Here is a 20,459-nt window from a genome sequence, read left to right on the forward strand (position 1 = left end):
AATATACCTCGGAGTCAATGAATGATGACAAGCTTGAAATCTTGTAAAGACACAAGATTAGAAAATCAAATAGAAGTACAGTTACATCATTCTGTTGTTAATTTTCTAAACACAAATGTTCAAATTTTTTATTTTAGTTTCATGAATCATTAACTTTACACATGTATGAAAGAAAGCATTTTATGACAGCTTACATGCAAGATTTTGAACCAGTTTACAGGCATGAGTACAATGTTCACTACCAAACCTTTCCATAGCATTATCATGGCACAATGTTCAATTACAGAATGAAAGGCCTATGAATAATAAAGTGCACAGTGGAAATCTCAGCTAGCTATTCATCAGAAAGTGCATATGGCAAAGAACCAACACATGTCTTATCAAATAAAGCCAGTCAATTACAATTATTTACTTTATAAACAGCCACATAATGTCCTGACAAGGAAAATGTCACTCATATAGTAAAAGAAGAACCCTGGAAGATACACACTAGTTAATCTCCACTTTCCACTTGGTCCAGTCGCCCCCTTCTGTATCAAACCAAGCTAAGAAAGCAAGCAAAACCCACAGTCAGCAAAAAGGGTCTCTTTGTTGTAAATAGCTTCTCAGATTAAAACAAAACCATTTATTCCATACTTAAGAGAGCACACAAATAATGAGAACAGTTCCCTAATCTTAACAATTGATTCAACTGCAAAGTACAAAACTTGTTTGTGGACAACAAGTTTCATTTTGGTCTTGGAATTAGTGTTAAATTTAATTATTTCTAAGAAGGTCTTTCCTTCAAGAAATATTTGGTAGAAAAAAAGCTTTGTGCAGCTCTGTACCATGTTTGGGGGTCACAAGCTCTTTCTTTATTTGTTTTGGTGAAATAAACAGGTTGCCAATGTTTGTAAGCCAGGTTGCAAACCATAATTACTGGAAGGCACGTTCCAGTCTTCACCAAGCAACTAGGAGTATCAAGATTGTAGTCTTGATCAGTAGGAGTAAAGAAAACTAATGATGACAGGTACTTTTCAAGTTTCCTTTTTAACATCTCTAGGTTTTAACTTTATATAAACATTTGTTAATTGTACAGTTTTCTTAACAAAAATTATCAAAGTACATGTAAATAAAATTGTTACCCAAAACTTTCTACAAGCCCTCAGACTGGCAAATGTACCCACCAGGGCTAACAGAAATGCCAAGCCCTGTTATAGATTGTATATAGAACATTTTACAAGAAACAACTTATAAAAACAGGTTACTCACTATACTAGGCATAAACTGCTGTAAATGTAACCCTCCCTGAAATTAACATAACTTACTCTAATGCAGAATTTGTAATTCAGAATTTGTTGTTCCTGTAGGTGTCAGAGCACAGTATACATAATCATGCTGGAAATAATTTAAAGTGCAACTAACTCCCCAATTTATTTTTCCTTAAATGATATCTACTAGTTTTCCCAATTACTTCAGCAAAAAATTATCTTGATTCATTGATAAAATCACCACATTCCTACAGGTGTTTAAAGTTGTAATTTCTGTGGCCACGACCCAGCAAAGTGGGATCTGGGTCAGGCTTCTATTGACGTCATCTGAGGAACTGGGCTGAAAGCACTCAAGAGACATTATTATGACTGGACTTAGAGCACTGTGAAAACATATTTGGGGCATTCATGACTCATAGTTTGTCAAAAATGGACAAGACTTTTAAATGAAAGATCTAGAACTGTATCATCTAGCAATACAATTCAGAGTCTAGCTACAATTAGGATGGCCATGATGTATATTATTATTTCATCAAATACTATATTTTCAAGATTTACCATTCACTCTGTTGGGATATCAGCAAGAAGGAGCATTCATGCGGTGATTGACATTCTACTGGGCTTGCTTCCAGTTCAAAAATTTGTGAGAAAGCATCATCGAAACGGGCAATTTTTACCATGGAGTAGCTAAGTGTAGTCACAGGAAATTTTGCTCCGAGTTTTTCACTCAAATTTCTGAGTATTTTTGTGCATATCTCAGGCTCCATTGAGCCAATCACCCTGATCTGGGAATCATTAGAAAGATCTTTTCCTCCTGCAGAACTTGAGTATAGATGATGCCAATTTTGGCCAAAAGTGATGACGTCAGAAGTGGAACGAAGGCCAACGCTCATCACAGCCAGTTATGTCCAGCACAGGAGTCAATGGGTTAATGGAGGTCCATTAGAGCAAGAAAGGATTCTCACTCACTGGTCATGGTCAACCTCAAGTATGTTTTAAATCGGCGGATTGAGCTAAATGATCACTCACATTGAGCTGATGAAATTGCCAATGAACATAAAATGCTCAGTAGCCTGTGTAAGTTTAGAAAGAAATTGTCATCGTGATCATGCAAGGTCTGAACTACGCTGCTTAGTAGGTCTTAATCTGCCTTGAGCAATCTATACCACCAATGGAAATGCAAAAACCTGGGGAGATATATCATCTGCATAGTACTGCAAAGTGGCTCGTATAGTGAAAAACTGTGACCAAGGTCTTGAAAATGCTGCTCAAGGCTGCAGGCCGAGGGCAGCATTTTCAAGCCCAAGGTCATAGTTTTTCACTATATGGATCAACCCTAAGCCAGCAAGTAACATCATTTATTTTTTTCCTGCAGTAAATTGGCAAACAAGTAGGTTTGTTTAAGCAACTTTGTCACTGAATTGGCTTATGTGCTGTCTACAAACCATCGTAAAAAAAATTAACAAGCCAATGAGCGAGTAACTCGGATACTAGACAACGAAAGATGTATTACAGGAGAGATTTATTTCAAACTACTTTATGTTAGTTGCATCTAGTTCACTAAAATTGTTTTTCCGGTGTGAAATTTCCTGCAAAGTTTGAAGTTGTGCTACAAAAACAATTTCAATCAGTCGTTGCGAATCAATCAAAATCAGACTTTTCTACCATAAATTGAGTAGCAGAAAGCAAGGAAATCCATTAACTGTATTCCACAGAAATTCTCTTAAATACAGTAATGATCAGAGAGGTAAACTCGACTGCAATTGACAATTTTTTTGCTTAAAATTGTGCGGCAAGAGAAACACAAGACTACACATCATTACAGTGCCAAGCTACAAACAACCAAACAAACTCTCACAACTTCAAAATACTCAATTGAATTTACTTACAGTGACTTTCCATGCCAGTTAAAAGTGAATAGAGATAAACATGCATCAATTAATCGTCAATGAAAGTGCAAAAAGGGCAAAGGTTGACCATTACCGCTAGTTCACTCATGAAAATTGACCAACATGACAATTTCACCTGTGCTGTTTCCCGCTATTACCATGACTGTGGTCAGAGATAGGAAAATCTGGACCGTGCTAAGAACCAATCAGATTGCAGGATTGGTTACCATGCTCTCTTGGACAAAAAATAAAGGGTTTTCTCGATAGCACCAAACAAGGCATACACAACTCTCACACATGTGAAAACTAAAAAGGTGCAGAATCCCATATTGCAGGCTTGTGTCCACAGTAGGCTTGTATAATCTGTCCAATTTACACATTGCTATAATATTGTAACCTTCAATGTAGCATGTGATGGCTTCATAGAGAAATTTTCTTTTCTTTTTCTTTAAAAGGGAAGATCTAATACTGTGGAATTCCCAAATGGGGGTTCCCATCATTTTCCCCTTGAAATTATAGCCATAGTCATAACCCAAAAGCGAGATTCTGGAACCACTAGAACCCTTCCCTGGCTATGCCCCGGTGATGATGTATACTGTGCTCTGTTATCTACATAATATTATTAACCAGAATTTTGCATATTTCAAAATAACTTCAAGGAGTGTTCAGTGCAGGAAAAAAAACACATCCACTTGCCCAGGGCAAGTAAATTTTGCTCTTGGGCAAGTGAAAATAGAAGTTCAGTGGCCTAGTGGTCTCAGTAGTCTTGTGAGTCTGAATAAAAATGTCAGCTTGATAAATGATAATTTCTAGTCAGAAGCTGTTTCAAAACTTAAGACTGCAAGATTAGTTAACCATTAGGTTGAAAGCATGGATTAGTAAGGAATCCAAGCATACTTCGTTCGCATTAATTTTGTCCTCTGATTTCCATACTGGCCACCATGTTGGCAAGTAATATTTAAGTGGGGGCAAGTGAAAACTGAAATTTACTGGCCCACTAAGAGGGGTATCGAATATCCCAATCAATTTAAAAGTGCTCGCAAAAATTAGATGAGTGCTCGCTCTCTTGTGCTCGCAAAATTTTTGCAACTGCTTGCATGCTCAGATTTTGGAGTCTGGTAGCTTTTAGCTTCTTCTAGTGTGCTTAGAAAGATTTAGATCTCCCTGATCGATTGAGAGTCCACCCACTGACTCCCGTGAAGCTAAATCAAACAAGGCATAACTATGGCTGGGTGCGCTGCTGGGATTGGTTGAACCGTGATAAGATCTTAACATTTTGATGCCTAGCTTTGTGCATGTTGTCCTGTTTTGGAGGAGTCAGCCAGATTTATTGGCGTAAAACAACGTTTCCTTTTAATAAATGAGAGATTCCGGCTCGGAAAATTTATGAAGTGCTCGCTACTTGCCATCTGTATTTTCTTAAGTGCTCACTGCTTGCAAGGCAAATTTGATCACTGCTCATGCTCGCAAAAATAAACGCTCTGCTCGCATGCTCGCAAAGACCATTCAATACTCCTACTGAGCAAGTGGATTTCAATTTTTTTTTCCCGCCCTAGTGTTACTCTATTTCTTTACCTATAAGTCAAGCTTGACTAAAAGCCAAGACCCTAAACTTGTGAAACATGATAGTGGGCAAAAGCTTTCGAAAAAGAAATCGGAAAAATATCAGCTATAAGCCAAGACCAATGTTTCTTAACAAAAAGTTACTTGAGCATTCATTCAAGAAACTGTCCCTCCAAGGAAACTTGTTGAAAGTTATTGTGTAGACTAAAATCACACCTTTTAGAAACATAGCCTAAGAGCAGGCTCACGTTATGGAGCACAAGCATGCGTAGCCGCAAGCGCAAAATTGAGCGGCAAAGCTGCGAGACGGGAAAGTGTGCCTGCTCTGATCTCTGCAAATTTTTCACTTCCACCCCAGAAACCGCAGAAAAAATAGGTCGATTAATTTTCACTGGAAGTACATGTATGAACTTTGGCAGCTCAGATTTCTCGGGAAAATTGTAAATCTTTTTCATAACAACATGCAGGCGCGACATCCGTTGTTGATAAAGTTTTGCCAAATAAAAACCACCAAAGTTTATGTCTAGCAAGGACACACGCTTGATTGCAAGACGAAGTGATCTTGCTTTGGCAGTCTTGTCTTTGATGATGCTGGTAAACAAGTAAACACTTTTGTGTTGTTTCGTTACCCGCTTGCAATCATGTAAGTTTGTAATATTTAACTCTTCCCACGTGCAGTTGACAACACGACAAGTATGTCTTGATTCATTAACATACTTACAGCTGCCATTTCCTGCTCCCTCTTTAGTTTGAAATTTAACCCGAAATAGACTAGAACTTTGTCAAAACATTAGTAATACGGGCACTCAACTCTTCCTCTGACTCTAAATGTGGACAAATTATTTTTTATTGCGAGAACGTGCAGTAAATTACCAACTCCATTGGGATCTAATTGCTCCTCATCAAACATAATAGATTGACAGTTTTCTCACCTTTCCCGCTTTTTGACCAATGGTATTTCACTTCGCTCAGGCGAAGCAGAAATGAAAAAATTACAGAGATCAAAGCAGGCTCACTTTCTTGGCACCTCTTCACCAGACTCCTTAACGCCAGATCACTTTGCTTTTCACCGCTCACACATGTGACTCAAAAGTGAACCTGCTTGCAGGCTATTAGAAACAATGAAAAGCATTTGGCATGAAATGCTGCGCTCCTGAATACTCATTGATCACAGAATTTATGTGACATTTCCTTTGGTTCTCAACACCTGAGAGAGAAAAAAAGCGATTAAACTCTCGGCTATAAGCCAAAAAACTTTGTTGGGAATTTTTCTGGCCGATTCAAGTCCAAATTTCTGAAAAAATAATTTGGCTTATAGGTAAATAAATACGGTAATATTTTCTATTTGGTAAGCTCTGCTAAAATTGTTTACACAACCCTCCAAGTTAACTTTTTTCCTTAGTGGCCATTTGGCCACTGACTGTTCAGGTTTGGTCGCCAGTGAAAAATTTTAGTCACCAAAATATATGCATAAATTAATAATTAATTAATAATAAATAATAATCTTATTATTATCTAACTGTATTATTCATAACATTTTCCTTGAACCACCAAGTAAATTGAAGTCTCGTTCAGTGAAAAAACTACCTAATGTTGATTCAAATATACTTTTATTGGAATGATTGATGATCAAATGAAAATGAAAATTAAGAAAAAAAGTCGCTTCACAAAACACAGAAATATTTGTGTATATCATTTATAATTCACACAACAGGAGCAGTGCAAACGACACAGATTATACCAAGTTAAAATAAGATAGCCTAATTCGCAGCTGAATGGCAGAAAGTTTTCCAATGTTTATCACGGCAGCATCAAATTCTTGCTGAGACCATAAAGTGAACACTATTTTTACCTTATCACTTATGATCTTTTTTAAATGTTCAACCTCGTTTTCTGCTTGAATAAGCAAATGATATAAAACTTCATCTGAAAATTAAAGACTGCATTGAAATGGACAGAAAACTTCACAATCAAATTGTTTGTCATTTTGAATTTAATATGCGAACCGCAGAACGCGAATACTCAACGCAAAAATACTTTCACAAGTTTTAGGGCAATCACTAAGACGGATATTTTTTATTGATGAAATCTTTGACAATTTAAAAATAAACCCAGGTTCGTTCACACAAGTGAAATTTATTTACAACTGCGAGCCGCTTGCTGTGCTTGTGTTATCAAGTTTGCTGTAAAGTCAAGTATTTTCATGTCCACTGAGACAAAATACATTTCTCAAATACATCTGGATGTTTCTCAGATATATTGTGGATCCTGTCACTGTCGAGCTTTCCAAGCTTTTGCAATTCCTCTTCTTTTCGATGGCAAATGACCGGACTGCGTGCGTTGTCTCACGCTTCCAGGTAAAATTGTCACATGCCAAAGTTCAGTCAAGTGGAACAAATTTCGTCTCATCCCAAGCTCAACTGAATGCAATTCCTTGATCTTTGTTTACCGTGTAACATTTCATTTTATTCAGTCTCCATTTCTGTTGGTTAAAATCCCACAACAACTAGCTTTACAGAGTGAATTCTCACTGCTCAGAACATTTTTCTTTTCGCTCCGGATGATAGTCCGCTCAAGCTCCTGACTCATAGGTCATGTTAATTTTAGTCGCTGAGCTGGCGACTTGCGTTCTAATTTAGTCGCCAGCTCCAAAATTCTAGTCACCATGGTGACTAAAGTGGTCGCAACTTGGAGGGTTGTTACAATAAAATTTCCTACCTTTCTTTTTGTAAGATTCAAAAGCTTTCTTGTAGTCATTAACAACCTTTCTGCAATACTGTTTGGCATTCACCTCTTCCCGTCTGTAACATTCTTGGACTCTGTCATGGTATATTTTCAATGTTTCCAGCTCTATTAACCTTTCCAATGCCCAACGTTCCCTTGCTTCCCAAAAGGCCACAGGATCCCTGCGGTCAATTTCCTCAAATGTTGGGGATTTCATCATTTCATCATACCTCTTCATGAACTTTTCAGACATCTTGAAATTTATAAAAAGAGGTGGTGTGATGTTACACACAAACAAATAACAAAATTACAAACAGGACATTTTTGTAGCTTTAACAATACCAAACCAACCATACCAGTGATCAGAATTGGTTGGGGAAATTTACAGTCAAAACCTGTATAGTGTATAAATGTCACTATACATAACATAACATAACATAACATAGGACATACATGTACAATATGCACAAGAACCAGCCAAACATCCCCAAACATTTCAAGATCTAGATTTTCTTACGGTAAATCACATCATTTATATTTAAGCTTAAAAACAGTATCCAACGATTAAACAGAAAGCTTACTTAAAACAATACGATCACTATTACCTTTTTATCATGAGAATCGAAAAGAGGTTCTGTGTTACGTTCCTCCTTGTTGTTATATTGTTGCTACTCGAAAGACTACTTGAAATAGATTCAAGATGGCTTCACGACGAAAGGCGCGAAAAGTACGTCATATAAGATCCACAATGATATCCTGCGTGAAATACAGTCAATCTGAGTCAATGGGATATTTCGTGCACCAAAACAAGCCTTATATAGCACCTACCTTTTTCTGGGTTTTAGAAGCTACGGAAGGGATAAAAAAAATATACAACTGGAGGGCGTCAAGCAGAAGGGAATTCGATACAAATAAGTCGATGTACAATTAAAGTAAACATATTTGAAGCCTATATTGAAAGTTCTTGCTTCCGCAAAATATATGTAACGTGGACTCGAAAAAGAGGCGCCATTAGCTACCCCCCTGTAAGGAATTCACACGACAAAAGCCGTATGTCACGTGTCAAAGTTCTCTTTCCCTGTGCTCGTAGAGAACATGGTGAGTGCTCTTGGAAAACTTCAAACGTAATCTGTCGCTTGTTGTCATTATTTTTTGCCATCTGGCTAAAAGCAGTGGTATCCTGATCAACTAACTCTTGCTGCTCATCGAGGATGGGTTATTTTTGTTTTGTAGCTTACTTCTCATTTATGAAAAGACTTTATCAGTCTCATGTTTTCCTGCAAGCACGAGAAACTAAAATTTTTCTCAGCATACTAAGCCAATCTTTCAGCTTTTCATACCTTCCGATGCTGGGATTCGATACTTGCATCATTAAAGAAGATCGTGCTTGATTTTTTATTAGTTTTGAACGGAGTTATTTAAATAAAGCTGTGAAACTCCATGAAAAAAACCTTTCTCCCCCCATTTAAAGTTCCCCATTCTGGGGGTATTCCGAAGGTTCTTTTTTCCCACAGAAGATTCCAGTGGTGCTTCACTTAATTACGAACAATTTGAATAAAATATTTTCCATGAGTTGCCATACCTAGCTAACAGCAATCTTTTATTTTAGTCTCATAGAAAGTTCAGAGCGCCTAGGCATGGCTCCTTGGGTTTCCTGCCTCGCAAGAGGTGCAAACATCATAATGGAAGAATAAAGTCCTTCCCCAAGGATGACCCAACACTACCTCCTCATTTAACAGCTTTTGTGGGTTTTAAGGCTGGCATGACTCACATCGTACGAGAAGTGGAGAAACCAGGATCGAGTATGTGTCTTGTTTGACTGTGTTATAGAGTCTGGTGAAGTTACATGACTGGTAACCGTTGTTCTAATGGCCAAAAACATGTTTTTCATTTTCCAACTATTCAAAACAAAACCTTAACAAAACGGCAAAATTTTGAAAATTGAATTGTTTGTTTACTATTTGGAACAAATTTCTTTATTCACTTGTCAGAAATTCACAAGAAGGAAGTAGTGGAAGCAGTTTCCATCATTGAAACACCACCTATGATGGTTGTTGGTGTTGTTGGCTACATTGAAACTCCCCGAGGACTGCGTGTTCTCAAGACAATCTGGGCTGAACATCTCAGTGAGGAATGCAAGCGCCGCTTTTACAAAAACTGGTATGTGGTAAATGTAGATGAAGTGAAGTTAAGATCTTCAGTAGGAGACTTCAATTAAGTTAAAACATCTCTTTTTCACTCCTCTCTCCATCTGTTACTGGCCAGTATTATACTTACAATTGCATACTACAACTGAAGTCAATAGCATCAATAGTTATTGTAAACCTCATGGTACCTTATGGTAAACTTGTTTAGTAGCATTCATAGTTTATGTGGTGCACTTCTAACTGGTGTTACCCACAAAGTGCCTTTTCTCCGCTCGGCATGTCATTGCTGATGAGATTTGGCTTCCCCATTTTCTCTTCTGTTTCATCAACCATGCCCATGCTGGTTTGTACATAAAGGTGCAAGTCCAAGAAAAAGGCTTTCTCTAAGGCTTCCAAGCGTTGGGCAGATGAGGATGGCAAGAGTGTTATTGAGAATGACTTCAACACCATGAAAAAGTACTGCAAAGTCATCCGTGTCATATGCCACACACAGGTAATTATTGATTTATATATATGTATGTATGTATGTATATATATTTATATTTTGAAACCATGTAGTTATAACAGTGTTTGCCAATCCTTAATTCCCCAACTTGTTACAAAGTTACAATTCCTCTGTTGTTATTTTTGTAGTATTTTTCTCTTTTTAGTTCATAGCAGCAGCCAACTGGCACATGATAATATTGATACCATTTTAAAAACAGTTTTATGAGACTAAAAAGTTCATTTCAAAATACAATGCTGTTATGAAGTGTCATATTTTGTCTCACAATTTTATTGAAGGGTTTAACTACTTAGCAACTTTTTAGCAACTAAGCAATTGTTTTTGCCCATCAGTCTGCTAATGACAGGATGCTACATACAGTACAGTTGAATCACCCTCAAGAAATAATCCCTCCCTCATCTAACTTTTCCTTATCAGCTTAGATATTCTAGCATCGTCGCACAACACTGTGCTTCAAACAGAAAATTAATTGGTAGTGAATACTAATTCAGGTGAGTTCAGATCGAAGCATTTCATCAGAGCAGCTTTAGACCACAAAAGGCCACACCACAAATATTGTAAGCCCATCTAAAACCTCTTAGGAAGTTTGTTTTTTCAAAAGACTCCAAAATATGGCTTGTAGCAACCAAATATATTGATTTTATGTCAATCACATTCTTGTCATTGTAGCAAAAGCTTGTGAAGCTTGGTCAGAAGAAAGCTATCATTAAGGAGATTCAGGTCAATGGTGGCAAGGATGTAGGAGAGAAAATTGACTGGGCTCGTGAACGCCTTGAAAATCCTGCTCCTATTCGTAAGGTCTTTGCAAAGGATGAGATGATAGACATCATTGGTGTATCTAAAGGTCATGGATTTAAAGGTGTGACGTACCGTTGGGGCACCAAGAAACTACCACGTAAGACACACAAGGGTCTACGCAAGGTGGCCTGTATTGGAGCCTGGCATCCGGCTCGCGTGTCTTATTCTGTTGCCCGTGCTGGTCAGTTTGGTTATCATCATCGTACTGAAATCAACAAGAAGATCTACCGTATTGGTCGTGGTATTCACACCAAAGACGGAAAGGTTGTCAAAAACAATGCTAGTACTGAGTATGATCTCACAGACAAGGCAATCACTCCTATGGTGAGTTTACATCATACAGTTAATACAGTAAACAATTTATCATGTGAATCACAGAGGTCTGATTGGCTATACTTGTATTAACATGTATATTATGGTGGTTATTGTGTTCTGCCTGTTTCTCACAGACAGAACAGGGCTCAACACTAATGGTAGCCAACTAGCCACAGACTACATGTAGTAGAAATTTAGTTTTGGCTAGTAGGTTTTTTATTTCGACTAGCCTCTTTGGCTAGTAAACAAAATGGAATTGGCTGAACTAGTTTCTTTCTTCCTCAAGGAGGAGAAATGCAAACACTTTTCTCGGAAACAAGGCCAGAATTTCATTAGCGTATTATGTGTTACTGGGCACATGCTGTTCAGCAGGTATCCAAATTTCAGTTTGTTTACTTTTTGCTGTGTGGTATGGGTGACTGAACATGTTATTATGTTTAAGGAAATATTTGACAAACAAGACAGCATTTTCTGAAAGCAAACATTGAAGTTCTTTTTTGTTACAAAATTAGTAGAACAAAGCATGAGCTTCCTGATAAAATCACGCACAAAATCGTGCAGAACTGTCAAGGGATAACATTTCATTTAGAATATTAAACAACACATGGGTGATTTGTTGTCATGTGCATACAAACTTACCACTACAAAAATAATTGGATGAGAAAGATTTATTTCCTTCAACATTTAAATCAGCCGTTTTTAGCAGTCAAATTTCACCAAGGACAGTTTGCAGTATTGTTCAGATAGTTGTTTTGCTTTTGAAACATTTCTACGGCGCCTGTCTGTGAAGAAGTCTCGACAGTTTTTACAGTGATGATTCATGATCTCGATATTATTCCAAGGAAGTCTCAAAGAAAAACTTTTGGCTAGTGAAAACATTTTTTGGCTAGTAACACCTAAGTTGTCACTAGCCATTAGGCTAGTAAGTTGAAAAGTTAGTGTCTAGCCCTGCAGAACAAATCAATCATTTTGGGCTGTAGTTAATAAATTACCATCTCCCCCCCCCCCCCCCCCCCAAAAAAAATTTGCAGTTAACACTTATTTCAACAGGTGCTATTCATTACCCAATTAGATAGCTTCTTTCCTTTTGTTAACCAGGAGGAAGTTTTTAGTTGTACATTTTATATTCATCGTTAGTAAGAGATTTATTTTGTTGCTGCTCCAAAATACAAGACCTTTTTAAGCGATGACGTATTGTGACATCATCACTTTACGCTGGCATCCATGCATTCCTTTGGATAGTGATTGTGCATAGTTTGTCGCACTTATGTCCGTGCACTTATGTCGCACACTTTTATCCCCCTGTGGAAGTGAAATGCACTCTGGGAGTTCCTTTGCTGTTTGTAGGTTCGGCGAAGTGCTTTTAATTGGAGCTTTTAAAAGAAGATTTGGGGGTGGATTTTGGTTTAAACAGTATTGGATAAATTTGCGTTCTTGGGCAAACTCATAATAAGAAGATATCCTCCATACATACAAGTTTAGATAGACAAGTAAGTCGCACAGGTAATAGGTGAAGGCTATGTGGCTTTCCTTTGCTGTTTGTAGGATCAGCAGACTGCTTTTAATCAATATGACAAGTATAGACAAGTATACAGTTAAAACAACAAATTAATTTCCAGTGAGGTAATTAGTGTTGCCAAATATTTTTAAAGATAATAAGGTGTCAATTTCAGAGAGAGTAACATTCCTTTACGGGTTTTCCTTTGCGGCTTTGCTTTGCTGTTTGTAGGATCAGCAGAGTGCTTTTAATTTCAGCTTTTAAACAAAGATTTGGAGGTTGATTTTGGTTTATACAGTGTCGGATGAATTTGCGCTCACTGGCAAACTCGTAATAAGAACATATCATCCATGCATACAAATTTAGATAGACAAACAAGTCGTACACGCAATAGCTGAAGGGTCTACATAAAATTTACGGATTGGTAGCGCAGTTGTACTTTTGCCAGTCTTGAAGTGAATTGAATGAGCATTTTATGAGCACTGAAATATACAGCTTACAGTAGTGATAATGAAGTCAGGGTACGATTCATTTGCAGTTTTCAGTTTTTTATGAAGTTTTGGAAATGTGCTGTTTTATATTTTTTGTCAATGAAAGAATGGTTGTGATTAAACAATCGATAATCGTTTTGTCAGGGTAAAGACAATATGAATGTTCATTGATGACAAGTATACAGTTAACAACAAATTAATTTTCTGTGAGGTAATTAGCGTTGCCAAATATCTTAAAAGATAATAAGGTGTCGATTTCAGAGAGAGAAACTTGTACTTTGCGGCTTTCCTTTAAGTTTGCTGTTTGTAGGATCAGCAGAGTGCTTTTAATTTCAGCTTTTAAACTAAGATTTGGGGGTGAATTTTGGTTTATACGGAGTCGGATAAATTTGCACTCACGGGCAAACTCATAATAACATATCTTTGATACACACAATTTTAGATAGACAAGCAGGTCGCACACGCGATATGGCAAGTCAAGAGAAAATGATTTTCTCTTGGACAAGTATATGGTTAACACACAAATTAATTTCCAGTGAGGTAATTAGCTTTGCCAAATATCTTTAAAGATAATAAGGTGTTGATTTCACAGAGAGGAACTTTTCAGCGGAGTGCTTTTTATTTGGGTTGGTACATTTCGCTGACCCCTAGCACATGGACTAACAAGATTGACCTGGTACATGAACTACTTGAATGAACCACCAATGGACTACCCTAAATGTAAACCCCTAAAATTTCTAACCCAAAAGTTTAAGAATCAGTTTGTCTATTCATGTTCCAATCTTCTAGGAACAATTTTTAAATGTCATCGCTTCGGCATGCATTGCGTACCGTTTATTTTTTGTTGTACTGCCTTTACTCTGTGTGCCCTTATGTTAACCATGTGACCTAATGAAATTTGATTGCTCTGGAATTTCATTTGATTACATTTACCAAGTTTATAAGAAAATCTTGGAAATTATCTTACACTTCATTTACAGATGTAAATATGCTTCTACCTTGACTGAAGCTAATAGTTCCACAGAATTATTTTCCCCACTGTCTCAATGGTAGTAGCTTTTGTGTGCTCATTATGGAGTTAGTTAGAAAGTTCACTCCCACCCTTATGATTTGTTTTTGTAGGGTTCTTTCCCTCACTATGGTGAAGTGAATGAAGACTATGTGATGGTTAAAGGCTGTGTTGTGGGCAAAGTAAAGCGTGTTCTCACTCTACGCAAGGTAAGGCTACTGTTTTTGGTGCGGAATTGATCTTAGTATTTTTGTTAATTAAAGTCTTTAATGTCCTACAAGATCTTAAAGGGCCCTAGTCAGCCACACCTTTGTTTTTGTTTACATGGGAGAGTTTGGCTATTATAGTTTATTCAGAACATGTCCAAACGAAGGAATCACTGTGAAACTACTAAAGATAATTAAACATGCTTTCAGGAACACAACTTATAGTAAAGCAAAGAGATTTTGTTTCACCATGCAATGTCAATCATTTTGATGGCATCAAATGGTGGAGGCTCACTAGGGTCCTTCAAGCTTTTTTCAACTCCTGTTGATTAAAATTTTTGTTCTCCTGCAGTCCTTACTTGTCCAGACCAAGCGTGCTGCCTTGGAAAAGATTGAACTCAAATTCATTGACACCTCATCCAAGTTTGGCCATGGACGCTTCCAGCATCCCGCTGAGAAGAGAGCTTTCATGGGTCTGCTTAAAAAGGAACGAGAGAGGGAGCTAACTGCTGGTGCAGAGTAAACTTGTGAATGAGCTCATTAAAATCATGTTGAATTCAGTGAAAAATTGTCCATTTGTAACTTATTTCAAAGTGCTAAACCTGATTGCACACTTGTGGACAAGGGTGATTGTCTAGATTGTACCCTTTTACTGGAGTACCACCACAAATAATGAAATGTCGCAAAATTCTGGCAGTAAGACCTCTCCCTCCTGCCCCCCTCAACCCTGGTAAGGTAAGGTAAAGTCTGCATACGAGTCAAGTGGCCCATCAGGCCAGAGCTTATCCCGGTTTCTGTAGCATGAAGCAACTAGGAGTATTTCTACTACCCCCTGGATAGGATGCTAGTCCATCGCAGGGTTACCCCCAGCATTAAGTTCGCCGGTACCCATTTATACACCTGGGTGGAGAGAGGCACTGTGAGAGTAAAGTGTCTTGCCCAAGAACACAACACAATGTCCCCGGCCAGGGCTCGAACCCGGACCGCTCAATCCAGAGACAAGTGCACTAACCATGAGGCCACCGCGCCTCAACCCTGGACATAAACTCATTTAGCTCCTCACTTAACTCCTGATCGATACGTGTGTAGTGAGTTAGCCAAACCTAAAAGTAACCCTTTGCAGCATTTTTAGGTTGTCGCAACAGGAGAAGAGTTGTTACTTTTTCGTTTTGTTTTTGTTTGTTTGTTTGTTTGTTTGTTTGTTTGTTTGTTTTGGGTGGTCTTTGCAATATCATATCCATTCTGGGAAATTAGCAGCCAAAAAAATGGGAGCTAAAAGAGAACCACAATACACAACGGAAGAAAAGTGATCTGTGTAAAAATGAATGATACGGTGAAAAGAAGCCTATGAAGCCTATAGCAATTTAAGTGTGGTAAGTTAGCGATCACTTCGTCGTTGTGTTTTCTGAAACAAATGTAGTCGATGAACAAACCGAGAGTGGTTAAACTCGTGTTCGCTTTTTTTGCGCTGTTCTTCAAAAAAGGAACGCCTGATCGCAGGTTACAGAGTAGTGTCTGCGCGCATCCGCCACAGTGCCATCGCGTACTTATGTTTGTAGCACACTATTTAACAAATGGTAAAGGCCATAGCGTACACTATTGGGAGTCACACTACTGAGTTACGAATGCACGCGGGAGGTTGCTAAGCACGAAAGAAACGTAAGAGCTTCTAGCTACTTGAGTGCTTAGCAAACCTCCCAAGTGCATCCATAACTCGATAGTGTACAGCTGGGGCGTTAACCATTTCTTTTATAACATAACATTGACACATTGAAGTAAAAGAAGTCCTTTTATTGAGCTACACCACAGGACGCACGTCGGCAGTGTACACCCATGGGGAAATAGAGGATATTAAACGGTGGCGAGAAGGTATGAATTCTATGTCCGAGTGGCAAGAACAAGATAGATATATATTTAGTTATATATATAGATATTGTTCTTGCCATGAGAACAAAAAATTCATATCTTCGAACTAACGTGAAATGTTCTTTGTACTATATAGACATACTGATGACGGCGTTTTTGACGATTTTCCGAAGATTTCCGACCACTTTCTGAAGTTTTCCAAAGATTCGCCAAAACTTGTCCGAGGGTCACACGAACATTGCCGAACATTTTCCGAAAATTTCCGAAGATTGCCGAAGGCTTTCGAGAAGACCCGAAGATGTTTGGATCATACAGCCACGAATTCAAGTACAACTTAAGAGACAAACTTGATATCAGTGAAATCATCGATATCTTCACTAGTGAGGATATGGAAAATACGCCACTCGAGTCCCGGATGTGCTTTCATATGAATTTTACGAGTGGTGTATTTTCCAGTAAAACACTCGTGCCTATTTAGCAAATAGACGATTTTAAAATTTACCTATCAGAGCGCGCGCTTTGCTTTAGTTATGTCATAATAACGGTTGACCACTCACGCTTCAACCATGCCAGTGTTAACATGCTGGCCGAGATGAAACTGAAAACAAGTACAGTACCTCCAAAAAATCTTGCGAGACGGAAATATTTGACTTTAATACCGTTGAGGTGACTCTAAAGCTAATGTAGTGGACACTAGTAACGATTTCAACTAAGTTGAAAATAATTTTGCAAGTAAAACGTTCTTATATTCTTACGAAATGGAAGTGGTAAAGCCTATTTAACTTGTAATAAGTCTCTTGTGTGGGTGTGGGAATCCCATTTGAACTGAATTTTCGCCAAACCAGAGGAGAACTGGCATGATGGACTCTGATGACGCTATTGCGATTAGATAATTTTGGAAACCATAATTGTTACGTAAAGGGAACCGACGCCTTATCTCTGAAAATTGCAAAAAAAAAATAATAGAAAACTCTGAAAAATGCGTGGCTATCACAGTTTTATTTCTGGATTTAATAGCCCTTCTCTGATCTCAGAAGCTCAAAAACCAGCTCGTTTAAGAATTTTCGTGCCACTTCAGCCGGAAATTAGCATGCGGACAACCGGAAATACGTCTGCGCTCTCAAATTAGCGTGAAATTTCTGGAAATAGGCGACAAAAAAAGCGTTTCTCATTTTAAGAACCCCACTCGCCCTAGGCCGCGCGGTTAATAATTCTCTACTGGATTTCAAACCATTGTTTGCATAACTAATACCTTGCTTGGCCTCGCAGCTAGATTTCTCATAACGCCTCTTTAGTGCTTCAATCAAAATGGAGAGATTCCAGTTAATCAAGGTTACGGTAGAAATAAAACCCTGTAAGTGCAAGGTTTATCCTGAAAAAGAACATAATATCTTTTTAATAGTATCTATAACCGCTCGTCTCACTTCTCTCATTTTCCAACAATATAGGATCGGGTTCAGACTTGAGTTAAACAAGACCAGTGTTATTGTGAATGTCCAAACAACAAGAAGTGATAAAGTTACTCCTTTAACGGCCATCGCAACCAAAAGTACACCCATTGGAAGGTAACATACAAGTACGGTAAACTGTACCCACAATGCACTAGACACTGTTTTTCTGTATCGCCCTATGTTCAATGGCGCATGTCCGTTTTGTTGTCCTTGGTGAGCGTGTTCTTGTACTTGAATTTGATGACGAAGGAGTTTTTGATAGATCCGTGAATAACAGCAAGTTGAAATTACTAAGCATAATGTAACAGCAATGGAGCCATAATATGGTGAAATGTTAGGATTAAAATTCCCCCAGAACGAAAAGCCAACGCTCAAAGTCCAAAAACAGATAACGACCAGTAGAACTCGTTTAATAGTAACCACTTGTCTGTATCTTATGCCCAGTAACAAGGCGAGAAGTCTGTCCACGCTGATTGCGGTCAGTGTGAACAAAGATGCAAAAAATAACGGCATTCCAATAAAAAAACAAACAGTAATAATATAATAGCAAGGAGGTAAGCTTCCATATTCTGCTGTCATTAGAGTCATCACAACTAGTGGCTCCAAGAAGATCCCAACGAAGAAATCAGTGAGGGCCAGTGAACATAACAAGATCTTGGAAGGTGGATGAAGGGACGACTCCTTGTAAAGGGCAATGAGAATCAGAGTATTACCTAACGTCGAAGTGATGGCGAGAATAGCATTAGAGACTACAAGAAACCACAAAGAATAGGTTCCTCGTAAAGGAGTCATACAAAGCAGCGCGTGTGCACTATGGTTTCCATCTTCCTCATACATTTCCATGTTCAATTTTGTAAAACTCTGTTATACCACCACAAGAAAAGTCCCCTTGACGACGGCGCACCCAAATAAGGATTAGGCAATGACTACACCATGAGGCTTCAAATACATGTGTCAGAAACGACCTTGAATGTTTGAAACAACTCTGGTCGCAAAGAAGAAACTGCGTGTGTCTCAAAACATCTGCTTATATGAAATAATTTCTTCATATCTGTGTTTACATGTATGGCTTTGCATTCAATACTCCAAATATAATTAATAACTTGAAGAGAATTTTTGCTTGAGGTCACAGTGGAATCCGTGTAATAACCTTTTACAAAGGATTGTATGATAGGTGATGCCATTTTGGTGCCAGTGCTATAGCATCACTGTTATCAGTTGGTAGTATAATAAATTGAATGCAGTATTGGTGGGGTATCGAGTGTATCCAGTGGCTGTCACAGCTGACGTTAAAACAATCGTTATTTTCTCCTGGCTTGATATCCTTAATAAATTTAAGACGAATGCATTATATTTGCTTGACAATAGCAGGCAGGTTAAGGTGTTTTGTTGTTTGTTTGTTTACTTGTTTTTACTTTTTTAATTACGAAAAAATGTGATCGTAAAGATTGGTTATTTTTGTATTCCACAGTCATTAAGTATATGACAAAAAGAGGTTCTGCGAGAATCTCAATGAGGAAAACAATGAGCGCCAGTGAACGTCACGGTAAGAAGATCTTGGAAGGTGCATGAAGGGACGACTCCTTGTAAGTCTTGTAAAGGGCAGCCAAGATCACATTTATACAGCGTTGTAGAAACGGCGATGGAACTGTTGAAAACTGCAATTATAAGGCACATCAATGCACTGTTTTGCATTAATAATGGTGCAATGAAAAAATGTCCTCCTTATTTTTCACCGCGAATGGTTGGTATTGAACTGCTGTGACACTTAATCCTGAATAAAATATAAATAGTTACAAAGGAGGCAAAGACGAGGACACTCACTCACTCACTCACTCACTCACTCATGCCCTTTAAGCCTAAGTGGCATGTAGGGCAGCAATATATTCCCACCACATCTGTCGGTCCCTTGCCATAAACTTGATGCCTTCCCAGGTCTTCCCCATCTCCTTGATTTCCTTCTCCACCGTCCGCCGCCACGTGATCTTAGGGCGGCCCCTCTTGCGTTTTCCTTCTGGCGTCCAATGCAAAGCAGTTTTCACAATTGAGGCTTCCTGGCGAGCGACGTGGCCAATCCACCTCCAACGTCTCCTCATCAGGACGGTAGCCATTGGATCAGTTCCACACCGTTCAAAGAGATCATTATTTGAGATGACATTAGGCCAAAAGATGCGTAGGATACGCCGAAGGCTCTTGGTGTGAAATGTAGAGAGTTTTGATAAATCCTTCTCCGTTAAGCGCCAACATTCTGAACCATACAGGAGAGTTGTGAGGACGCAGCTGTGATAGAGATTCAGCTTGGTACGAATACTGTAAGTGGAGGAGCGCCTTACCTTATTCATCATGTTGAGCGAGTTTCTGGCCTTGTTGAGACGGCTCTGAATGTCCAGGTCAGTTCCTCCATCTCTACTGATGATGCCGAGATAGGTAAATCTGTCTGTGCAAGGAAGTTCTTCGTTATCAATCTGGACTGGTCGTGTGTTGGTAGTATTCAGTGCCATAATTTCGGTCTTTTTGCTGCTGATGTTAAGGCCAACTTGCTTTGCAAAGGTGTTAAGGCGTTGCGTCTTCTCTTGAATGTGCTTGTGGGTGTGTGATAGTAGGGCAAGATCATCAGCATAATCCAGGTCTTCCAAGTAGGAAAAAGGTGTCCATCTAATGCCCCTGATCTGATCCTCAGTGGTACGCCGCATGATCCAGTCCACAACAAGGTTGAAAAGTAATGTGGACATGACACACCCCTGCCT

The 20,459-nt window shown here is 38.5% G+C and overlaps 3 protein-coding genes across 5 annotated transcripts; 1 reads left to right on the plus strand and 2 right to left on the minus strand.

Moving 5' to 3' along the window:
- Positions 1–89: 89 nt before the first annotated feature.
- Positions 90–8,342, minus strand: LOC145489701 (uncharacterized). 3 transcript variants are annotated; one of them, XM_081468740.1, is made up of 4 exons: positions 8,255–8,330; positions 8,032–8,182; positions 7,421–7,679; positions 90–545 (listed from the first exon to the last, which is right to left on the minus strand). In XM_081468740.1, exons 3-4 carry the CDS (start codon positions 7,677–7,679, stop codon positions 490–492), a joined length of 315 nt encoding a protein of 104 aa, XP_081324866.1. In that variant the 5' UTR covers positions 8,032–8,182; positions 8,255–8,330; the 3' UTR covers positions 90–489. The 3 variants fall into 3 exon arrangements, with proteins under 3 accessions (XP_081324866.1, XP_081324868.1, XP_081324867.1); XM_081468742.1 differs by lacking the exon at positions 8,032–8,182 and having other exon boundaries at positions 8,255–8,342; XM_081468741.1 differs by lacking the exon at positions 8,255–8,330 and having other exon boundaries at positions 8,032–8,187.
- Positions 8,343–8,448: 106 nt separating this feature from the next.
- On the plus strand, positions 8,449–14,979 carry LOC145489658 (large ribosomal subunit protein uL3-like). Its single transcript, XM_081468689.1, has 7 exons — positions 8,449–8,524; positions 9,036–9,228; positions 9,418–9,586; positions 9,931–10,066; positions 10,748–11,200; positions 14,303–14,398; positions 14,748–14,979. The coding sequence occupies exons 1-7, from the start codon at positions 8,522–8,524 to the stop codon at positions 14,916–14,918; spliced, it is 1,221 nt and encodes a 406-aa protein (XP_081324815.1). The 5' UTR covers positions 8,449–8,521; the 3' UTR covers positions 14,919–14,979.
- A 2,649-nt stretch (positions 14,980–17,628) lies between these two features.
- Positions 17,629–18,788, minus strand: LOC145490466 (melanocyte-stimulating hormone receptor-like). Its single transcript, XM_081469579.1, has one exon. It carries the CDS (start codon positions 18,553–18,555, stop codon positions 17,629–17,631), a length of 927 nt encoding a protein of 308 aa, XP_081325705.1. The 5' UTR covers positions 18,556–18,788.
- Positions 18,789–20,459: the final 1,671 nt, after the last annotated feature.

Source organism: Orbicella franksi, chromosome 6 (assembly GCF_964199315.1).
Source record: "Orbicella franksi chromosome 6, jaOrbFran1.1, whole genome shotgun sequence".
NCBI classification, from domain to species: Eukaryota; Metazoa; Cnidaria; class Anthozoa; order Scleractinia; family Merulinidae; genus Orbicella; species Orbicella franksi.